This window comes from Lathamus discolor, chromosome 17 (assembly GCF_037157495.1).
Source record: "Lathamus discolor isolate bLatDis1 chromosome 17, bLatDis1.hap1, whole genome shotgun sequence".
In the NCBI taxonomy this organism is placed as follows: domain Eukaryota; kingdom Metazoa; phylum Chordata; class Aves; order Psittaciformes; family Psittacidae; genus Lathamus; species Lathamus discolor.
In genome coordinates, this window is record NC_088900.1 from 6,973,348 (window position 1) to 6,993,722 (window position 20,375).

The 20,375-nt window shown below is 56.5% G+C and overlaps 1 protein-coding gene across 3 annotated transcripts in view; it reads left to right on the forward strand.

The window, feature by feature from the left end:
• ZBTB16 (zinc finger and BTB domain containing 16) overlaps positions 1-20,375 on the forward strand; it is a 70,490-nt gene that overhangs the window by 40,814 nt on the left and 9,301 nt on the right. For all 3 annotated transcript variants that reach the window (XM_065696966.1, XM_065696964.1, XM_065696965.1), the window contains exons 3-4: positions 1,582-1,679; positions 9,861-9,947. In XM_065696966.1, the coding sequence (XP_065553038.1) occupies positions 1,582-1,679; positions 9,861-9,947 (185 nt within the window). The remainder of the gene's footprint in view (positions 1-1,581; positions 1,680-9,860; positions 9,948-20,375) is intronic.

Genomic DNA, 20,375 nt, shown 5'->3' on the forward strand with positions numbered 1-20,375 from the left:
AGGGCTGGCTGCTTTGCACAGGGGCATGCTTGCAGGGGAATTGGAGCCTGTGCAGCACCCAACAGGGGAAGGTTTGGGGCTCCAGGCTCTCTGCAGCTGCAAGGGATGATCCTGCTAAGGCTTGGAGTAGCAGCAGCTTTGTGCTGGTCAAGCTCACACTTGGAGGGGGGGAATACAGCTCACACCGAGGTAAATCGCCCTCTGGGCCAGGTGGAAGGTCCTTGCACAGCCTGAGCCCTCCCGCTCAGCATCCAGCCTTGGACAAGAGCGTTTCTGTTTTGTCTTTGGCAACAAGGCAATAAAAATACGCTCGTCTCGCTGCAGGGCGATGATAAATGGTGGATGCGATCAGAGGTCGGCACGCAGCAATTTGCTGTGTTGCTCCTCAAACACATACAAATACTTCTCTGTTTACAGCATCCGATTTTGAAACTCTGCACGTGTGCCTGGCGCGAGCCACGGGCGGCCGCCAAGGTGTGGCTGCTCCAGCAGCCAGCGCACCGGATGGAGGCATCTGGGACCGGGGGGCTTCTTGTCAACGCTGCCGTCGAGCACGGGGCTGGGTTGCTTTGCTGAAGTGTCTGTTCATCACCACCAACGTGGTGAAATGAAGCAATGAGCACTGTTCCGGGTGTTGCATATCCATCTACACTCTTGGAGTGGTGGTTTACAGGGGAGAGATGCTTGGGAGAAGGCATTGCTCAGGGACAGAGACCACCCTTGGGTGGCAGTGATGGCTCAGGGAGTGAGATGGAGCTTGGCTGGTTGGTCACTGTTGACTTGGGCAACACCCCTGCCCAGGTCTCTGCAAGCACTGCCCCGTTACAGGTTATTTCAGTTCACTGAGAGCTCCAGCATGCCACAGTGGTTTGGTACCCAAAGATGGAGCAGCAGCATCCTCACATCAAAGAGAGGGAAGCAGCGTGGGGTCTGGCCGCTGTGGCCAAGCCCAGCACCCACTGCACACGATGGGAGGGAGATGCGGTGATGGGTACCCGGGTGCAGGGGGATGCTCAGCCCTCGGCATGATGCGGGATGGGTGATGCAGCCGGGAGGTTGCGCAAGGCGCCCGGGCGTAGCTCGGTGCGTACCTCGTGGTGCCAGGAAATGGTGAGTGGCATGTTTCCTGTTTGCGAGCTGGTGGTTAAGGTTTCTGCATATGAGTTGTGTCATGCTGAATTTGGATGGAAATTGGGATTCGGTTACAAACACGTACAAACAACCTCTTAAAATCTTTTTTTATTCTTATTTCATTGGAGTACAGTACCTTTTTCAGAAGCACTCGGTGCATGGGGGGGGGGGGGTTGCCAGCACATCCTTTGCATTAACTCCTGATTTCAGATTCATCAGGTTTATTTAAAGGCTGCAGCTATAGTTATGATGACAATCACTAAAGAGGAGAAGGCAACCTTGCCAATGGGGAATCACACAGGACCTCCTATCCGTGCCCTTCCTGTAGGCTCCTCAAACCAGGACCAGTGCAGGGCAATATGTGGGCTGCATGAAGTATCAGTGCTGTTTCGGGTGAGCACGAGCTTTCCCCGCGCACAGGAGGACTAAACCCTCTCTCTTGTCCCCCAGGAAGCTGCACAGTGGGATGAAGACGTACGGATGCGAGCTGTGCGGAAAGCGGTTCCTCGACAGCTTGCGGCTGCGAATGCACTTACTGGCTCACTCAGGTGGGTCGGGATGGGGCCGCATGAGTGGGATGGAGGATGGAGGGCGGGATGCTCTCTGTGCCGAGGTGCTGCGCCTGCGGGGCTCACCCATCCTGTGAGCAGGAGAAGCATGTGGCGCCGGCTGTGCCCTTCCCAGGGCAGCACGTTGCAGCCTTGGCCTCCAGTGCCCAGTAATTTGATGGATTTAATTTTTCTTTTTTGGAATTTGTTTTCAATTCCTTAATTGGGGAAATATTTTCCGGGCTGAGCAGCTCGGAATAACAAACTGTGCGTGCACGCAGATGCCTGTTGTGCTGGTCCAGCCCCGCTTGCTCCGTGAGCATCGCCTCCGTGCCGGATCCCGTGCGCATCCCAGGGCTGCGCTCCCGGCGGACAGGCGCCCACCGCGCTGCCACTAGCAGAACTGCTGTGGAATTAGGCGTTCTGTGCCTCATGAATCTAGCCACCAGGTTCACATGATGCAGGCCCTTAAATAGACAGGGAAGGGCTGGGGCACTGTGCTGGTGGGAAGACTTGCGCTCGGCAAGCCAATGGAGGCCGATGTTTGGGCACGTGGGCCCTTGTACAGCGGGGGTTAAGGTGAAGAAGTGCAGGTGGCCACAGGACCCTCTGCTCAAACGTAGGTGGGAGCCCTTGTCCTACTCCTTTGAGGGCAAATCATTGGGGTGCAGGTACTGAAGCCAAAGCTGTGCTTGCAGGTGGCCTTGCAAGGAAGCTCGGTTGTATTTTACATTTTCAACAGATTTTTGCCTATTTTTTCCCCTAATTTGATATCCCTTTTTTCTCCACTCCCCTTTGCCTGCACCAAGGGGCACAGGGCAGAGATATACCCTGCCCACACCAAAGGGAGCAGCATGGGACTGCCTTCCCTCCCCATGTCCCTTCTGGCTAGGGATTGCCTTCTGCTTTTCATGGCAGTGGAGCTGGCCCTGACCCCAAATCCACCCCAACACTTTATGGGTTGGACATCAGCTCCTTGGGGGGGCCTGCAGGCAGCACCAGGTTACTGGGGCTCGTTCCTGGGATGCTGGTCCCTGAGATGCTGGTTTCTCCCCCAGACTGGGGTGCAGGGTTGCTGGTCTCCCATTGCTGCTCCCCGGGATGCTCTTCCCCCCCGTCACTGGGGTGCAGGATGCTGGTCCCCCCGTTGCTGGTCCCTGGGATATTGGTCCCCCCCCGTCGCTGGCGCGCGCGGCTCATGTTTGTTATGGTGGCGTTGGCTCGCAGCCCGTGCTGGCGGGCGGCCAGCTTTGTGGGTACAGTATGTACAGTGAGCGCGGAGCCAAGCGCCGCAGCCGCGGCGTTCACCGGGGCTCTCGTTGTTATGATTCCTGCCGGCCCGGGGGGCGGGGAGGGCTCGCAAGCGGCCGCCGCGGATTCCAGCGCTGTTATTTATTAAAGCAGGAGACCTTTGCACCTCTCCCCTCGCCTCCCCCCTCCGCCAGCCCGGGATGAAGCGGGGTGGTGCCGGAGCAGCGGCACGAGGGCTTGTTTTCGGCGCAGCAGCGCTCTGAGGGCGCCCATGGACGGTGGGTTTAACCGGGAAGTCACCCCATGGTGATGGCTGGTGCCCCCCTTCAGCAACCCTCTGTGCCAAAGGCAGCAAATGCTGTGTTTAGGAGAGGCTGGCAAGTGGTTACGGGAGAAGCCTGATGGTAAAGGAGCATTTAAACTGGGGACCAGCCCGTGGGGCTGCGGTGCCCCTGCAACATGGTGGGTGCCCGGTGGCGTTATCGCTGTGGCCTTGCAGGTGCGAGGTAAATGCTCAGCTGAAGGTTTACACTCCAGGAGGAAGCGTAAATGGAAAGCCTTTAATGCCGGTAAAGCCTTTCCCTGCCTGCTGCCCGGCGCCTGCAGCCCTGCGCTCCCAAACTGGTAAAGGCAATGCTGAGATGCCCTTCTCCCTGGAGAATGAAGCGAAGGGGGAGAACCCGGCCCCGTGGCGGTGTGGTTGAGACGTGCCTTAGATCTGACCCAGGGAGGCTGGTCCTGGTGCCACCACTCACTTCTCTGAAGCAGATGCTCGGTGGGTGCACTTGCTGGCATCCAGGGGTGCCAGTCACCACCCAACCTGTGCTGAGCTGGGTTTACCCCCCAGGACAGGGAGGAAGGACGACAGGTCTCTACCTTGCCCCTCCTTGCTTTGCCTCTCATCCATCAGAAGCATCTTCCACGGAGATGGCTGCCATGGCATCCCTATGAACGGGGGCAAGCACGAGCAGCACGCAGGGACGCAGTGGGCAGCGCGCAGGCAGCACACCAGCAGCCCCCTGCCCATACGACCAAGGGCTTCCCTCTGCACACACATGTGCTCAGTTCATCCCATTCCCTTAGGAGGGGCTGCAGGAGAGCGCTGTGGTGGGGGGGGGGCTCACCCCATTGCCACCCCTCTCCCCCATGGTGCCGATGGGGCGATGGCAGCGCAGGCCCCTTGCCCCGGCCGGCGGTGGCTCCGGGGCAGGCGTCCCCCCCGCCGCGGCTGGCCGGCGTCCCGCGCTCGGTCCCGGGTGATGTCAGCGGCCTGCCGGCAGGTCTGGATGTTCTGCCAGCGTTCCCGCGTTTATGATCATCCGCAGATGTGCATCCAAGAACACACTGTACCCACAGCAGAAATTAATGCAGGCTTGACTGCCGGCCAAGCCGCGCACACGGGGGAGAGGAAGAAAGAAAACAAAAACTGTTTAATGCTGTTTATAAATTTTACACTGGCTGATGAAAAATACATTTCTCCCCCCCCCCCCCCCCCCCCCCCGCCCTCCCTCCCCATCCTCTCTGCCTCGAGAGCCTGAGCTGAGACCAGAAGAATATGGTTTGCTTTTGAGCTCCTGTTTTGGCTGGGTTCCTGGACCCGGGCGCTGGCTCGGAGCCAGTGGCTTGCTCCCCCCCGCAGCCCTTACCTGATGAAACACATCGATTTCTCACCCGCTGCCACCTCTCCCCGCTCCCCCCTCTCGGCTGCCCCTTGTTCCCAATGGGTCTGGTGCGGGGAGCCCAAACCCCTCACGTCGCTGCGCTCCCCATACCAAACCCCCCCAGGGGCATCTCTCTGCCTTTTACCAGCAAACGTGCGTGGCCATCGCTGCCGTTTCGCATGGGTGGGGGAAAGTTCCCAAACTTCCCCCGAGGTCGTGATGCCGGAGCCCCCCCTTTCCTTGGGCACATGGGGGGCGAGAGCCCCCATTCCCTGCCCACCCCTGTGCATCCCTCCCCGCGCGCTCGCCAGCCATTTATGCGGCTTTTGTGGTGTGGTTTTTTCCCTTTAATACCACTAATGTTTATCATTTGCCCAACAGGCTTGACAGATTTTGTTTCCTGTCGAGCGCGCGGCTGCGGAGCCCCCCCGGTTGCCAAGGAGCCGCCTCCCCGCACCGTCACGGGCTGATTTGGTATTCCGCGCGGCGCCCCGCCGCATTTCTGTATGCAAGACAAAGTGTTTTGATGGAGGACGATTGCAGGAGTGTCTGGAGGCTGTTTGGAGTTTTATGGGCTGTGCAGTACGCGCCGTGCTCGCTCGCTCGCCGCGCGGGGCTGACAGGGCTTTGGAGGGGGTTTGTCATCTTTTACCCACCGAGATGGAGGGAGCAGCGGAGGAGAGGGGGGAAGGAGGCAGGAACCGGCCCCTTATGGCTCCTCGGCTCAAAATCAGCATGCTTTTCTCCATCTGTACATGGAAATGCCCCCTGCTCCACCCATCGCCATGTGGCATGGGGTTGATGGGGCTGGCTGGCAAAGGTTTGGTGGTGATGTTGCTGGTGGTCCCCCCTCGTTCACCCCAGGCCCCCACCCCATCATTCCAGGTGCTTTCACAAGCTGACACATGAGGTGGTGCTTGGAGCATCCTTCCCGTTTGAGCTGCCCGTGGTCTGCGCGCACTCGGGTGATGCTTGTGGTGCTTGGCCAAGAGAACCACCAAGACCCCTAGGTCCCTCCCTGAAGCCGGGGAGGAAGGCAGGGGGTGATGGCGAAGCGGTGCCACGCCTGGGCTCATCCTGTCTGCTGGCTTAGCTGGGCATCGGGCTCGGCTCTGGAGTCCCTCGGACCTCCCGAAGCCTGCGCCTTGCTCCTTTTCCCGTATCCAATTATTGCCTTTTGATAGCACTCTGGGAGAAGAGGAGGTGAAGCTCTTTGCCTCCTAAACCCAAGCCTGCTCCACAGCTCCATCCTTTTCTGGCCCTTCCTGGCTTTCTCCGGTGCGGTTTTTTTGGTGCAGAGATTTTCACGGCTGTCTCTTGCACTCGGGTGAAAACAGGGGAGAAGGGAAAGGATAATAATAATAATAATAACAGCAATAATAAAAATCAAAAAGCAGCTTGATGTGGGCAAAAGAAGAAAACAGGAGAATGGGGGAGAGAACAGGCTAAATTTAAAATTGTAATTGGCTGACTTCCACAGGCTTGCGGGTGTTTTAATGACTCATAATAACTTCATTTAAAACCAGCTGAGCAGAAAATAGATTGGAGAGGAGCCTCAGGCCATTATGGATTTGTGTTTTTTCGAGGAGCGCTGTTTTGGGCAGGCAGGAAGGCGCTGGCGGAGGGCTCGGCTGCGCCGTGCCCGGGTTGGGGGTCTGCCCGGCAGAGATTGCACGCGCTCCGGGCACGCCGCTGCTGCTTCCCCCCTTTTCTTCCCTTTCGCTGATTAAAAATAGACGCCTTGAGGTATTATTTTAGCAACGCTGTGGTTTGGTGCTTTTCTTTCTTTGCACTTTTGATGTGGTAAATGGAACATAAATAAAATTGTTTTTGAAATTACTGAATTAATTAGGTAGTAAAGCGACGACAGTGCATAAATTTACTTGGCAATTTTTTTTTAATCCATATTTCCCCCCCACCCCCCCACCAATTACAGCCTGTTAATGATATATGATCCCGAATTTTTGACGATCTCCTGTGCTGGGGGAGGGAGGGGAACAGACGTTGCACAGTGCCGGTGTGCTGCAAGCTCAGCGGGGAAGGGCTGGGTCCTCCCCCCCTACACTCCTCACCTGTTTCCTATCTTCCTCCCACTTGACCCATCCTCTTCCTCCAAAGGATGCTCCCTGCAACTCGTTTTCCTCTTCCCTTGTTTTCCTCCTTGGATACAGTTTGTATTGTCAGGGCACCTCTCCCTGCAGCCCATTGGCTTCCAGCCCCATGGAAGTTGATCTCGTGGCCAGGGATGGGGGCATGGGTGGATTGAGCTGGGAAGGGGCAGGAGGTGTTTGCTGTGCCTGGCCCCTCTGCTGTGCTCCTTGCCAGGGAGAGGGCTGGGAAACCATGGCCATTGAGGGGCTGCGGCCCCCCAGTTAGGGGCCGGGCAGCAGCAAGGGCAGGTGGGTGGAGCAGTGGTGTTTGTAGCCGGTTTTGGGATGTTTTACTACTTCCTACCATCCAAAGTGCTAAAACTGGAGAGCCTGTTTCTGGTCCCCAATAAAGTAATAAAAGTGAATGGGTGTTGGGAGGAACTGTTGGGATGATAGCAGCTAAAACTGGAGGAGCTCTGATCCCAGATCCAGCTCAGCCCGGATCGAGGGGAGGGGGCTGCAGATGGTGCCCAGTTCAGCTCACGGGGATGCCCTTTGGGTGCTCATCCTCTTTCTGAACGCTACCTTGAGCCCCAGTGCTGCTGGGCTGCTCCTTTGCCTTTCTTTTGGGGAGTATTAACTCAGGCCAGGGCTGCCGCTCGGAACCGCTGCGCCGGGGGCACCGTGGTCCTGGCAGCGCCGACCTTGCCGAGGGAGCACGAGGGGCGGCGATGACTCTGCACATCGCGGCTATAAATTTGCTCGCGCCGATATAAATGTACGCGGGGGGGCTGGTGCCAACCGCGAGGCTCGCGCCGGAACACGGCCCATCCTTGGCAGCACGCGGAGTGCCGTTCCGTGCCGTCGGGAAGATCATCCCCAGCTATCTGTGTAGTGTAGGCGATACGAGGCGCTCCCCAAAAATACCCTCCCTGAACGTGTGCTTACATTCGGAGGGCTAATGGCTTCGATGGGTGTCGTTTAAAGCGTTGGGGGGGGGGGGCAGAAAGCCATGACACGGGCTGTGGATGTGCTGCTTTCCAACATGTCCTGCTCGCTTTAACAACAGCCATGGAGCCGCGGTGGTTTTTTCCGGAGCCCTGTTATAATAAGCTCAGATGTTGGATGACATTTTTCCCGGTGACTCACATAGTAAAATTAACCTTGAACTATTTACATATTCAATCGCCGCCCTCCCTCCTCCTCCTCCCCCTGCGCTCCCCCCGCTCCCGCGCGTGTGTACATTACAGGAATCCTGGCTCCGTCTCAGGTTTTGTTTTGCTGATGAGAAAAAAAAAGGAGAGAGAGAGAAAAAAGTCTCCCGGGCCTGGAGTACACATCTACTTGAGGGAAAGAACACGCAGTCCTGGCCTTTGCAAGCTGGCAGGCAGCGCGCTGTTCCTGCGCTGATAAGAGGTACTGTAAATAAAACTGTACGGCAGCGCCTGCTGTAAAATGCCCCGCGTCTGTACTCATTGTTCTGACAGCTCCGGCTTTTTTTGGGCCCGCTGTTTTGGTACACACTGTGCTTCCTTACGTAAGCGAGCGCGCCCAGCTCCTCCTGCCGCTCGCCCTGTTTATTTTCGCCTCGCCAGGAATTTTTCCTTCCCCCCCCCCTCCCAGCCAGATGCTGGCTGCCTTCCCCTTCCCCTGCTGTGCCTCTGTGGGCTCCCACTGCCCCCCCAGCTGCGTGGCTTTGGGGGGCACCAGCATACATGTCCTCCCCCCTCACCCCGTGTAGAAGTGGGGGGAGCAGCAGCAAACCCCGCGTTCAGCCGGAGGCCCGCAGGTGCAGCCCATGCGCAGGCACAGGACCCCCCGCACCCGGTGGGATGCACTGCCCGCCAGGACCTGTTGCTGTGCCGCGTTGCCGCATCCTCGTGGATCACGCTTCGGCGCCGTGGGGCTGGGAGCGTGGAGTGGCGATGGAGAGTCATTGCCTTGGCAACTGCCGGCCGCGCATCGCCCGTGCCGCGGGGGGGGCAGCCCACGGCCGCTGCCCCATCGATCCCCAGCCCCTCGCCGGCCCGGGAGGTCTCGGTGCCCTTTGTGGCCACGCTCCTCTCTTTGCTGTGGGCGAAGAGAGGAGCCCACAGGCAGCACCCATGTCCCCTTGCCCGGCAGCACATGCAGGAGCTGCCCCACCACCCTCCCCACGGTGCCCCACAGCCCTTTTTGTTGTGCTTGTCCCCTCCTGATGGGCCATGTGGCCCATGCAGACCCAGGTTGTTTTGAATGCAAACTTGACATCCCGGCGAGGGCGGCGGAGAACAACATATGCACAGTAAACAGGCAGACTGTCATATTGATTAACAGATGAGACCTCTATTATCGATCAGCACTTGGCGAGAAAATTTATCACTTTTAATTTCACCACTGCCAAATATTTCTGCCTGCGAGCCAGCCGTTACTGAGACAATTTAAAGGCGAAGGAATTCTCTTTTGAATGCAGCTCATGATACCTCCCTCTCTCCCTGTCGCCTTTTCTGTGCACCCTTGTCCGAATCCCACCCCAGCAGGGGTGGAAGGGGATGGGGGATGCTGCCTGGACCCCTGGAAATGGGTGGCATGGCACGTTGTGGAGCGGTACCCCCACCTCAGAGGCTGCTCTGTCACACTCGGCTCCTCACAGCAGATGCATCAAACCTTGAAATCTAAGGAGCGGGCCCACGGCTTTGTCCCGCAGTGGTGCTTTGGATGTGGCGTGTATCGTTAATCTGTTTTTATCTGGAAGTTGCTTATCTGCTGCCGGGCATCCTGTTTTTCCTCACCTGAACTAGCAGCACATGTTGATAGAGATTTTCTAAGAACTCCCCCGTACCACACCTCTCTCTGACAGTCGATGGTGCTCCCAAGCTCCGAGCTCGATCGCACCATTCCAGCCACGTCTCTGAGCAGATGCATCCCCGGGTACCACCCTCCGGTACCAGCAACGGCGACTGCAGTGGGAAGGGGCAGGAAACCAGTTGCAATCAGATGGGTTACAGTGTTGGTGGAACACATTGATGTTTAATGCGTTAAAAATGATAATAATGTTAATGGTTAAGCACAGCACTGCTTTCCGTGGCTGCGCAAGGGATGTAAGATGTGAGGCCCCTCCGCTGCACAGGTCCTGTAGCGGAGCCGGTGGCCGCAGCCACGTCCCTTGAGTAACCCTCCTCTCCCCTTTCTCTCCCCAGCGGGCGCCAAAGCCCTGGTCTGCGATCAGTGCGGCGCCCAGTTCTCAAAGGAAGATGCCCTGGAGACGCACAGGCAGACGCACACAGGTACGTGGCCTTCCTTTCCATCCTTTGCTTAGGAACAAGTTTAATGTCTAGGCTGCCTTTGGAACCCTTTGCCCAAGGGAGAGCTCAGCCCTTTGCATTTCCCACCTCTGACCTGCCCAGCTCCATTTCGTGCCTTCCATTAGGTTAAGGTAAGTCGGCTGCGTTCTCTGCTGAACGCGTAATTGGAAGTGGGTTTGTACTTGCGCTGCAATCCGCGTGTGGCATTTGTCAGGGAAACCTGCAGGGCTTGGATGTTTGCTGCTGGCTGGGCTTCGTCTGGTTTTGCTGAGCTCGAGCTGGTGCTGTTGGTGGCAGGAGGAGCACAACCCATCTCTGGGGCTGAACCGAGCATCCTTGCACCACACAACAGTCCCCCTGGGTTTTTAAGCCACATGCACCAAAATTCCAGCAGCATCACAGCATGTGGTCACTACATGGGTTTAGGAGAAACTTCCCAAGGGATAAATACCCTTGTCAGGACTGTTCGGCTGCTTGGGAGCCTATGAGTGATGAGTTACAAACGATTTGTAAATCCCAGCCTGTGCCCGTAGGTCTGGTGCTGTTTTCCAGAGCGTTATTAGGAACAAATGTGTTGCATCTGGAGAGGTTTTGTGGTGCTGCCATGAGGTGCCTGTTGTGAACATGGCTGCGGGGGTCTGCTGGGTGATAGGGCTGGGCAGTGAGTGTGCAGCCACTCGTAGGGCCCGAGGACTGGACCCTGCTGCGCACAGGAAAGCTCTGTGTCCTGTGCTCCCAGCTCCTCTTCCACTTAAACACGGGTTTGAGGCACTGGTTTGAGTGGCACCATTGTGTTTATTGCGCAGCATCGCTGCATGCACGTGGGAAATGATGTTGCAGCAAACGCAAGGTAATTTGTTGCCTCCACAAGCAAAACCCTGTCCCTTTCCAAATGGCTCTTGGCAGTTGGCTTCTGCCACGTTCCTCCTATTGCGCTTCCCAGCCTTTTGCCATCGCGGAGCACAAGGAGCTCTTCGTGCACCTTGCAAAGGCCGCCTTGCCCTGGAAGGGTTTGCTGTGGGGCACAGCAGAGTTCGTGGCTGGGGGGTCCCAGGTGGAGCCCGTTCAACCTCCCCAAAACAGCCTGGAGCAGGGCGAAGTGCCTGCTCCTCCTCGGGCTATATCTGGAGCAGTTTAACTGAGCACAGGCTCGGCTTTCAGCACCGAACACCCTGACAAATGCCACTAGCGGTGGTTCGGCCGCTGGGCTGGCACAGGGAGCCCGGCCGGGGGCTGAGGACCGAGCAGCAACGCAAAGTGCTGCGTCAACGGGTGGGAATAGCTCCGGCTGTCATCCGATCTGGGAGCGGCACTGGCCCGGCACCAGTTCATAAATTGTAGAGTAATTGCTCTCCCTATTATCCCGTGTCGTGCGGCTGGAGGCCGGCTCTGCGGCTCAGGGGCTTTTGAAGAGCCGTGTGTTCTGTAGGGTGAGGAGGAGGAAAAGGCTTGTGACGGGGCAGTGACCAGGCTGACTCTGCTCAGGGATCAGTGGCCAAGCCCAGGCAGGGGCTTGCAGGCAGGCAAGCATGCAGCTCCCCGGTCCCGTGTACTTCCCAGACCTGTTGAGCACCCCAAGTGGGAGCCCTGCTGTTGAACAGCTCTGTCACTGGTAACAGTGACAGCACCCAAAACCATCCCGCAGATGCGGAGCAGCCACGTGGCTTTGCTACCAGCCTTGGCACTCCTGCAGAGTTTAAAGCCCCTTCGGTTGCTGGAACTTGGGGATGGAGCATGCCAAAGCTCAAAGGGCAACGGGGAAGCGGAGCACGGGGGCCACGGTGACCCGAGCGGAGCTGGTTTATCATCACTGCCTCCAGCTGGAAGCACAGCAGCTCAGCTCAGTTACGTGGCCGAGCAGGGCTGGGTGGCCAGGGCAGCTGGAATGAATCGCTTCCTCTCCTCGGGTGGCACACAGAGGGCCCTGCCCTGGCACAGAAAGCATCCCTCCCCTGCCACTGCTATAATTAACCCTGTTCCCAAATAACGGCATCTGCCAGAACGGGTGTTTTTTGGGCGTCCTCCCTTTGCCCTTAGCAGCAGGATCCTTGGCAGAAGACCTTCCACCATTCCAGGGGAAAAAATAGCCCTTTTTGCTAGAGATACAGACCGATTCCCTCAAAGATGGCATCAAAAACTGAGCGAGGTGTATCTGGTACAGGCTGCCTGAATGCACACGCATGGCTCAGGCACGTGGTGTTTAGGGGAGGATGCAGCACTGGTTGCTGCCAAGCTTTTCTGCAAGGGGTGGACACGTTGAAGGGTTCTCGGGGTCTCTTGTCGGCAGTGGTGCTGTTTCTCAGGTGAGCAGTCAGGATCTAGGACCCAGGACCCCCTTTATTACACTTACCTTTTCCTACTGCCCTTATTGCTCCCCTGAACGATAGTGCAAGATGTGAAGGCAGCCTGTTGTACATGTGCTGCATCAACCACCGCCCGTCTCTTACAGCAGGAAACCTCCGCCCTGCTTTCTGAGGCACAGTAAAAGCAATAAGAACGAACGAACGAAGGGTTTCGGCGTGCAATCCCGGAGCTGCTGTGCCTGTTCCAGCCCCACAGGCTCGGGGCTGAGACGCCCTCTCCGGGCATTCGCTGTCCTTGGCCCCCGTCCCACGGCAATAGGAAAAGCAGCAACTGTTTTGGCTCATCCTCCAGCAGCGCGCACTCGGTGCCACGCTGCGGGGGGGAGCGTGGAAAATTCCTTACCCTTCTCCTAAAATGTAGAGGAAAAACAGAAATGCACTGGGAAGGCAGCCTGAGAACCCCCGGCCAGCGCTGCGGGGATGCTCACAGGCCCGTGATGGTGTTAATGGGTTTGGGCTCGACGCCGGGCTTTATAAATATCAGAGGTGACTCGTCTGGAGTTTCCTCCTGTGTGCCAAGGCAGTTAACGCGGGCGAGCGTGTGCGTGGGGCGGTCAGCGGGCCGGCGCGGCTCTGCTCCCGACCCGCTGCATGTGGGCATGCTCGACACCCAGTACCGGGTGCTTGTTCTCCGGTGTGTAGTCGGCTCTTTGACTTGTGGGGTCAGCGTGCCCCCGGCTGCTCCGCGGAGGGCGCGCGGGAGCCTTCGGCATCCCCTGCCCGGCGATGCCTGCACCGGGACGCAGGCATCAGAGTTAATAAAACCAACGTGTAACTGAAAATTGAAAAGCTATAAATCTTTCCCCCTTTCCCCCCTCCTTGTTTTTTTCTTGTTGCTGGGATGTTGGTAGCATTTTGATTTAATAGTTGGCCAAACACAAGGGTCTATTTTATTCAGAGTTTACAGGCCTCAGGGCTGTTATTCCTCCAAATTTAATAGCATTGAAATTGCAGGGTTGGCGATAATTTGCCTATCACTTTCTGCTCTCCCATTGATGTTTATTGTCAGCGGGATGGAATCTCAATCCGATTCACTTAGATAACATGTCTGTTAAACATTTAGATAATTGTGCCATCATTAACTTGTCACATTATTTCAGAGATTCAAAACAGTCGTGCGGTAGAAGCAGAGGTACAAAGGGAGAAAAGCCCGGCTCACGAGAGCAAGAACCTGGGTGAGGAAGCGGCGGTGCCGGTGGGATGCACTGCACCGGGTTCTGTGGAAAGGCTCAAGAAGCTCAGCCTTCCTCTCTGCCTTGGCAGGGCTTTGACCACTTTTCGCCCCCAGAGCAATTTCTGCTCCTGTTCTGAACGCACACTGAGGTGGTGCACGGATTTATTTTCATTATTCTCTTTTTTAATACCAGAGCACTCAGTGTTTTCCAGTGGAAGAGCATCCCAACAACCCTGCTGTGGTCTTGGGTTTGCAAGGGGGGTGCTTGGGAGCCCAGAGGAGATGGAGGGGGTGCTGTCCCGGAGCTGCGCCGTCACACAGGCACTCACTGTCTCTGTTCTGAGCAAATTCATATTTAGTCCAGTTTGTTACATATTTGCTTTATGTCCTTCCTTTTGCTTCAGTTTCTCAGTCTCCAAGCAGTACCCCCCCAAAACCACCAGTGATGCCACTGATGTACATTGCGCTGGTTTTCTCAGTGTTGGAAATGAAGGGTTTTGAGCCAGTGGAACGTGACATGGAAGTCGGGCGACACGAGCCTTAAATTATGTTGAAGCATAAATTCTGTTTGCCTTAAGCTCAGCGTGGCACCGCGAGCCATGGATCTGCCGGGATGCTCCTCTGCCTCTGGTGGCACCAGCAGCCCTCTGCAGTGTCCCTGCTCCGGGTGACTCGGGTTTGGGATATGCGGTTCCTGTCTCTCCGCATCCTCTCCCATGGCTCCATCCGAGCAGAGCCCGACCGTGGGCAGCCAGGGCGCTTGCTTGCCAAAACGAACCCGGTGTCTTCCTGGGCTGCTTGTGACTTTCTATTACTGTTTGACGGGACTCGGGGGAGTTTCTGGAGCGCAGCTCAATGGGGCTTCTGGGGGAAATACACGGGATAGCATTTTTCTCCGTAGCCAGTGCTAATGCACTGTAGTATTAAGTACGCTTAGAGGTAATTATCCCTCCCGTGCTCGGCTCTGTTCCATGGTCCCAGCTGGGGGAGGGAGCACAGGCACAGGCGATGCTGCACGGTGATGCCTGGACCACGTTTTGTGGATTTTCTGGTGTGTGTGAGTGTGGATTTTGGATGATCAGGTGTGGAAGTGCTCCAAAGCCCCTGTGCACTTCCCCAGTGTGCTGGTGTCCCCTAACACCTCTGTAGGAGGCTGCAAGCAGCAGGCACAGGGCTGAGATGAGATTTGGTTTTGGTGCAAGGATCACGGTTCCTATAGACGATGCTGAGTGCCTGTGATGCACTGGAGTGGAGAAAATTTGTGCTGGTTCAAACTGTGGCTCCTGAGCTTAGGAAGCAAACCTGGTTCACTGCTGCGCGTGGAGGGTGCAAAGACTTGGCTCCAGGCACCTCCGAACACTGGCAGTGCCCAGGGAGAATCCTTGGCCAAGCTGGGAAAACCGGATTTGGGGAGCTGCTACCTCTGCAGGTTTGTGGCTTGTGCCCATCGGAAGCCTCCATCACTCAGGAGCGTCACTGACGGTCCCAGCAGCAGTGCTGCGTCCACCGGGTTGCCCCCGCCACCTCCATCCGTGCCGCTGGCCCCAGCTTCTGCAGGGTCTGGGGGTGGTGGGTGCTGGGGGTGCAGCACAGAGCCCCTTTGTCTGACAGTAATGTCCTGTGACAGCGCTTGAAATCCGAGTCCTGGCGCGCATTCCTGACACTGGGAATCTCCCTGCCTCCGGAACCACGGCCGCAGTGATTCCCTGCGCTGCAAGGTGGGCTCATGGGGAAGCGCGGCGAGGTTGGGCTTCGTGCGGATTTGCCAGCACCAAGCAGGGAGATGGGAACATGGCAGAGCCGTGGCCACAAGCGGTGGCCAATGGCCAGCCTGTAATTTTCCTGTGCAAATACTATTTAGAGCGCGATGAGAAAAGCCCTTTCGCTAAGCTACGGAGAAATCTTTCTTGTCCTTTAATTCTAGATGAAGGGGATTAGTGTGAACATATTTAACCTCTGACCTGCGGACAAAAGCTTTATCAAATTTAGTTGCCGAGTGGCTCCCATTTAACTGGACCAGGGCAGTATCTCGGCATTTTCTTTTCCCTTCCCTCCCTTGAAAGCTTCAGCGTCCATTGTTGCCCCTGAAGCACGGGGGGATGTGGCTGCCCTCCTTTGCTCACGTTTGGGAGGCTGGTCAGAGACCCTGTAAGGGAAACCAGCCCGGTACAGTCACTGCTAGAGCCATAAGGCTTCAGATAGCAAGCGAGCCCCCAAAAAGCAAAGCTTTCTGTAGATGGAGCTGGCTTCTCCTTGGTTCTCTTTGGTGCTGGCCATGTGCCCACCTGGGGAGGCTTGGAGGAGCTCGGCCATCCCTCTGGAGCACAGAGCAATGCCTCTCAGACCCCTTCGCTCCTCGTTTTACTCTGGAGCAGGAAGGAAACCGCACTCCGGCCATCGCGGTCCAGGGTGAGCTGGACGATGCTCGCGGGGCTTTATGGAACAGGGATAAGCGCGGGCGAGGAGGCGGCCGGGGTCTCCTGGTCCGGCGCAGGAATGCCGAGAGGGGCCTCCCGTCAGGAGCCGGTGTCCGTTTACAGTGCATCTCTCATAAACCCGGCGGCGGGGGCGAGGGCAGGGGGACCGGCCCTCCTGGTATGTGATTGATTATCTGGTATTTATGCCATTGAGGACTTTTCAGCGGCTCGGGGTCAGGAGGTCATCTCATGTGTCTTGCTGCAAATCCGCTTCCTTTTGTACAGTGCGGGCTGGGTGAGCAGACACACAAAAACAGCTTTTTCTTTTCCTTGGGAAAAAGGGGAGGGGGGCGGGCTGGTGTCAATGAATTTTTTTTTTCAGCCTTTCCTGAATAGTGTCCTTTTTAATTCCAAAGAACTTTTAATTAAAAGTAGCAGGAAAGTTCATCTCGACGAGGTTTAACTTACCTTAGCAGTTACTTTTGTCCCCCGGGATTCGCGTCTCCCCGCTTTACACAAAACCCCCCAAGAAACGGGGCAGAGGCTGCTCTCGGGGCCGTTTCGCCGCTCCCCGGGTTTACCGAGGGGCCTTTTCATCTTTTCTCTCTCTTTTTCTTAATGATGGGGGTGCAGCAGCACAAGCAGATGCTGCGAATCCCGGCTTTGTGCCTCGCGGCAGCAAAAAGGGTCATTTCATCAGCTGCGATGTGAACCAGGGCTCCACGGCGACGGAGGATGCCAGAGTGGTGCCAGCCTGGCTGGGAGAGACCCACGAGTGGCGCGGGTGGGTGATGGGCAGGCTGTGCCAAGCAGGGGGGTCGTGGTGGTGGTAGTGATGGTGATGATGGTGGCGGTGGTCTCCCATGGGGTGGGATGCTACAGCGCACCACAGAGAGCAGGATGTAATGCCGCTGACCAGGGACGACATCTGCTGTCCCCTAAAGCCCTCCTGGCAAGGAAAAGCATGTGCCCACCGTGATATGCCCATTAGCAAACACTCATGGTGGAGAATCTTTGGCCAGAAAGACCTGGAGGGTGCTCCTGGTGATCCAGAAATGCTGGGTGAGGGTTTGGTCTCACCGAAGCCCTTTGCTTAAAAGGGAAGCTGTTTCTAATGCATCAGTTTAACTCTGCTTCAGAAAGCAATGGGGAAAATACACTGGGTTTTCTGCAGAAAGTCAGATTGTTTTTGCAGCTGGTTTCACTCCAAATTCCGACTGGGAGGAGGAAATCTGGGAAGCCAGCGCAGTGACGACGAGTAAGTGAGTAGATGACAGCTTCCCTTCTGATGTGGTGGGCAGAAGCCCTGCTACAGTTTGCCTCCAGCCGCCCCGGTGAAACGCTTGTCCTCGGGAAGGGCAGGGATGGTTCTGCAGTGTGTGGCTTCCTTGGGAATGGCAGGGGTGGTTGTGGCATTCCCCAGCATGGAGAGAGATGCGACAGGCTTAGGGGAAAGTGGCAGTGAGAGATGTCGCACACAGATACCCACAGTGGGTTACTGTATTCCTGGTGTTGCAGGGCTTCCTGTGAGTGTGGCTTGTTGGTACCATAGTGCCTGATGGGTTCTGGAAAGGGAAGGGTGTCTCTGCGGGTGCGCTATGTTCTTGGCTATATGTATTTTGTATATATATTGATATATTTTGATAGATGCTCCAATGAAGAGGCCTTAGGGACTACAGCTTGGGGAGGAGGGCATGCCCCTGGCTTTCATCGGAGAGCTTTAGGGTTTGTAAACATCTTCAACCAGCTGTTTGGCCTGAAACCCCAGAAACCAGGTTCAAAAGCACAGCTCACTGTAGGTGCGGAGCATCCGCAGTGCATTCCCAGGCTCCCGTGGCGTTGGGAGCTCAGGAAACTCTCGCCTCCCCCAGCTGGGAGGTGGAAGTGCAGTGTAATGGGGCCGGCCCCTAAAACTTCCTCTGGTTTCCCTTTCTGAGTGTGAGGCTTGCGCAGCGCTTTGTTTCATCAGGAGGGAAACCAGCTCATGCTCTGTTAGTGCAGGTTTGGGGAGTGCTGAGCACGCCCCATCCTTCCAGAGGGCAGGATGCTGCTGGATGCTGCAGCAGCTGGAGCGCAGAAGCAGCTCTTCCCACATACTGTGAGAAGGGCTTGGGCAGGAGATGCCCGGGGATGGCCTGTCCCCTGTGCCTGGATCGATGCTGTCCCCAGGGAGCATCCCTCACAGGGCAGGGAGCTGCCTGCATCCTTTCCTTTGCAGGCAGGGCTCCGTGCGTGAGCTCCACACCCCACCCTAGAGGCAGGGCACACGCCACAGTCCTCCTTAGCAGCCGAACCCCCCATCCCAAATGTATCCCTCGATTAAGGCTCGTTTGGAGCCGCGGGCTGCCTGGCAGTGCTTCGCCCAGCGCAGGTCCAGCTGCTGCCGTGATTGACGCAAAGCCAGTCTATAAATAAAGTCTTTCTCTCCTCTCATAAAGACTTCGCGGTTTAGTTTGCTTTCAAGGTCAAGATCAGACCTTTCTAAATAAACACATATCAAAGGATCATTAGCGGAGCAGCTCTGTTAAATTGAGATATTAACTTCTGTCAGCCGCGCGTTTCCTTTTTGTTCTGTAACTCACGACTGCGGCGGGTTTTTATTATTTTGGCCCTAGGCGGTAGCATCTGGCTTCTGTAGAGACTGTAAAAATTAAAAAGCAACACAAATCATTGCGAGAGAAAAGCAGTAAATTCAATGATAAGAATTTCAAATTAAAATGTTTCGGCGCTTTTATATTCCACGAAACATGAAACGAATGAGTTGTGTGCCTGTTGCCATAAAGCCGCCGCCGCTAATAGTCGTTGGGCTCTTTCCTCCCCGCTCGCTCTCCCTCATAATCGTTCTTGCCTGAGCAATCGCAGAACGACGCAATGGAGGAAGGTGATGGTGATGATGATGACGATGGTGATGGTGATGGAGATTGTGGTGATGGGGATGGGGGCAAGGTGCCACCGATGGGATCAGGGGGAGCAAAGGACCCTCTGAAAGGGAGGTGAGAATGGGATGCTCCCATCCCACTGCGCTCAAAGGGAGATGGAGAGGTTGAGCAGGGAGGGTGTGATAATGCAATGGTCACGGGGGCACAGGACCGCATTGTCCCTCAGGCTCAGGTGGTCCCTGGAATAAAGTAGCCCAGCAGGCTCGAGCCACCCATGCCAAAGATGCTCCTGGGATTGCTGCAGACCCGTGTGCTTCGAGCATCCTCCACGTGCATCCCAACCTGGTGATGGGCTGGGTGGGGAGCATCTCGTGCATCGCTGCGGGAGCAGAAAAGGAAGCATTTAGGTTTGGGCTTGAGTTTGTTTAAGCATTGGTAAAAGAGCGAGTAGGTGCCGGGGCGGGGGGGCATGCCCAGCCCTCCTGTTGCAGCCAGGGCAGCCGCATCCGGCCTGGCCGCGTCCAGCCTGGAGGAAAAGCAGCAGCAGCCCCGGAGCAGGCAGCGCTGGATGCTTTTTAAGAATTAATTTCCTGTAGTCAGCTAAAGTTGGGAAGAAAGCTGCCCTATCTCGGAGTAAATAATAATAATGAAACTAATGCCCCCTTGGGAGAAGTTGCCTTCCATAAAGATGTTAATTAGTGCAGAAGCTGAGCCACGGAGTCCAGAGGCAGCCTTTGAAACCGGGATGATTTGGTGACTGTGGCACAAAACACACGTCTTGTGTGGTTATCATCTGGTTTCCCTCTTTCCCCCCCGCCCCTTCTACTTAACCGTGAAGGTTGCTGGGCTGTTGGGCTCTAACCAAGCAGCTGGCACATAGTGGGTGCCCCTCAGCACTGGAGCAGTGCGGGGATAAAGGGCTGTCTCTGCCAACCTGACATGACACCCTTAGAAACCCATGCATCTGTGTGTGCAGGTGCTGCAGGAGCCCAGGAAGGGCTCCTTTGCACTGCCCTGTGGGTTTGCCCCTGTGATGCCACCAAAAAATGTTTCTTTTGGTTTCATAATAATCCTGAAAACAGACACTGGAACTGGGTTAATCTTCTTACCCCAAGCAGCGTGCATCCCCTGCCTTCCCAGGGCAAAACTCAGCGCTGATGCCATGGACCAGCATCCCAGGATGCTGGTGATCGCTGCTTCTACGTGTCCTTCATCACCCATCCTCCTCCTCGTCATGGTGCCAGCGGGACATGCGCAGCAGCTCCGGAGAGCCCTCCGTGCCGAGCTTTCCCACCGGCAGGCCGGGAAGGGGGTTACCTGCAGCTCTCCAGCTGCCGTCTCTGATAGTTTCTTCCTGCCCTAATGCTGCTTTCCATGCACGGCAGCAGCCTGCAGCCTCCCCCGCAGCTGCAGCCAGCAGCGCCATCCGGGAGGTGGAGGCTGGTAGGGAGCCCTTGACACACTGACAGAAACACGTCAAACATCCCTGAAATCTCTTCTCAGGGAGCAAACAGCCCTTGGGTCCTGCTCTGCGTGGCCACGATGCTTTGGCGCTCTGTGCCTCAGCCCCAGAGGAT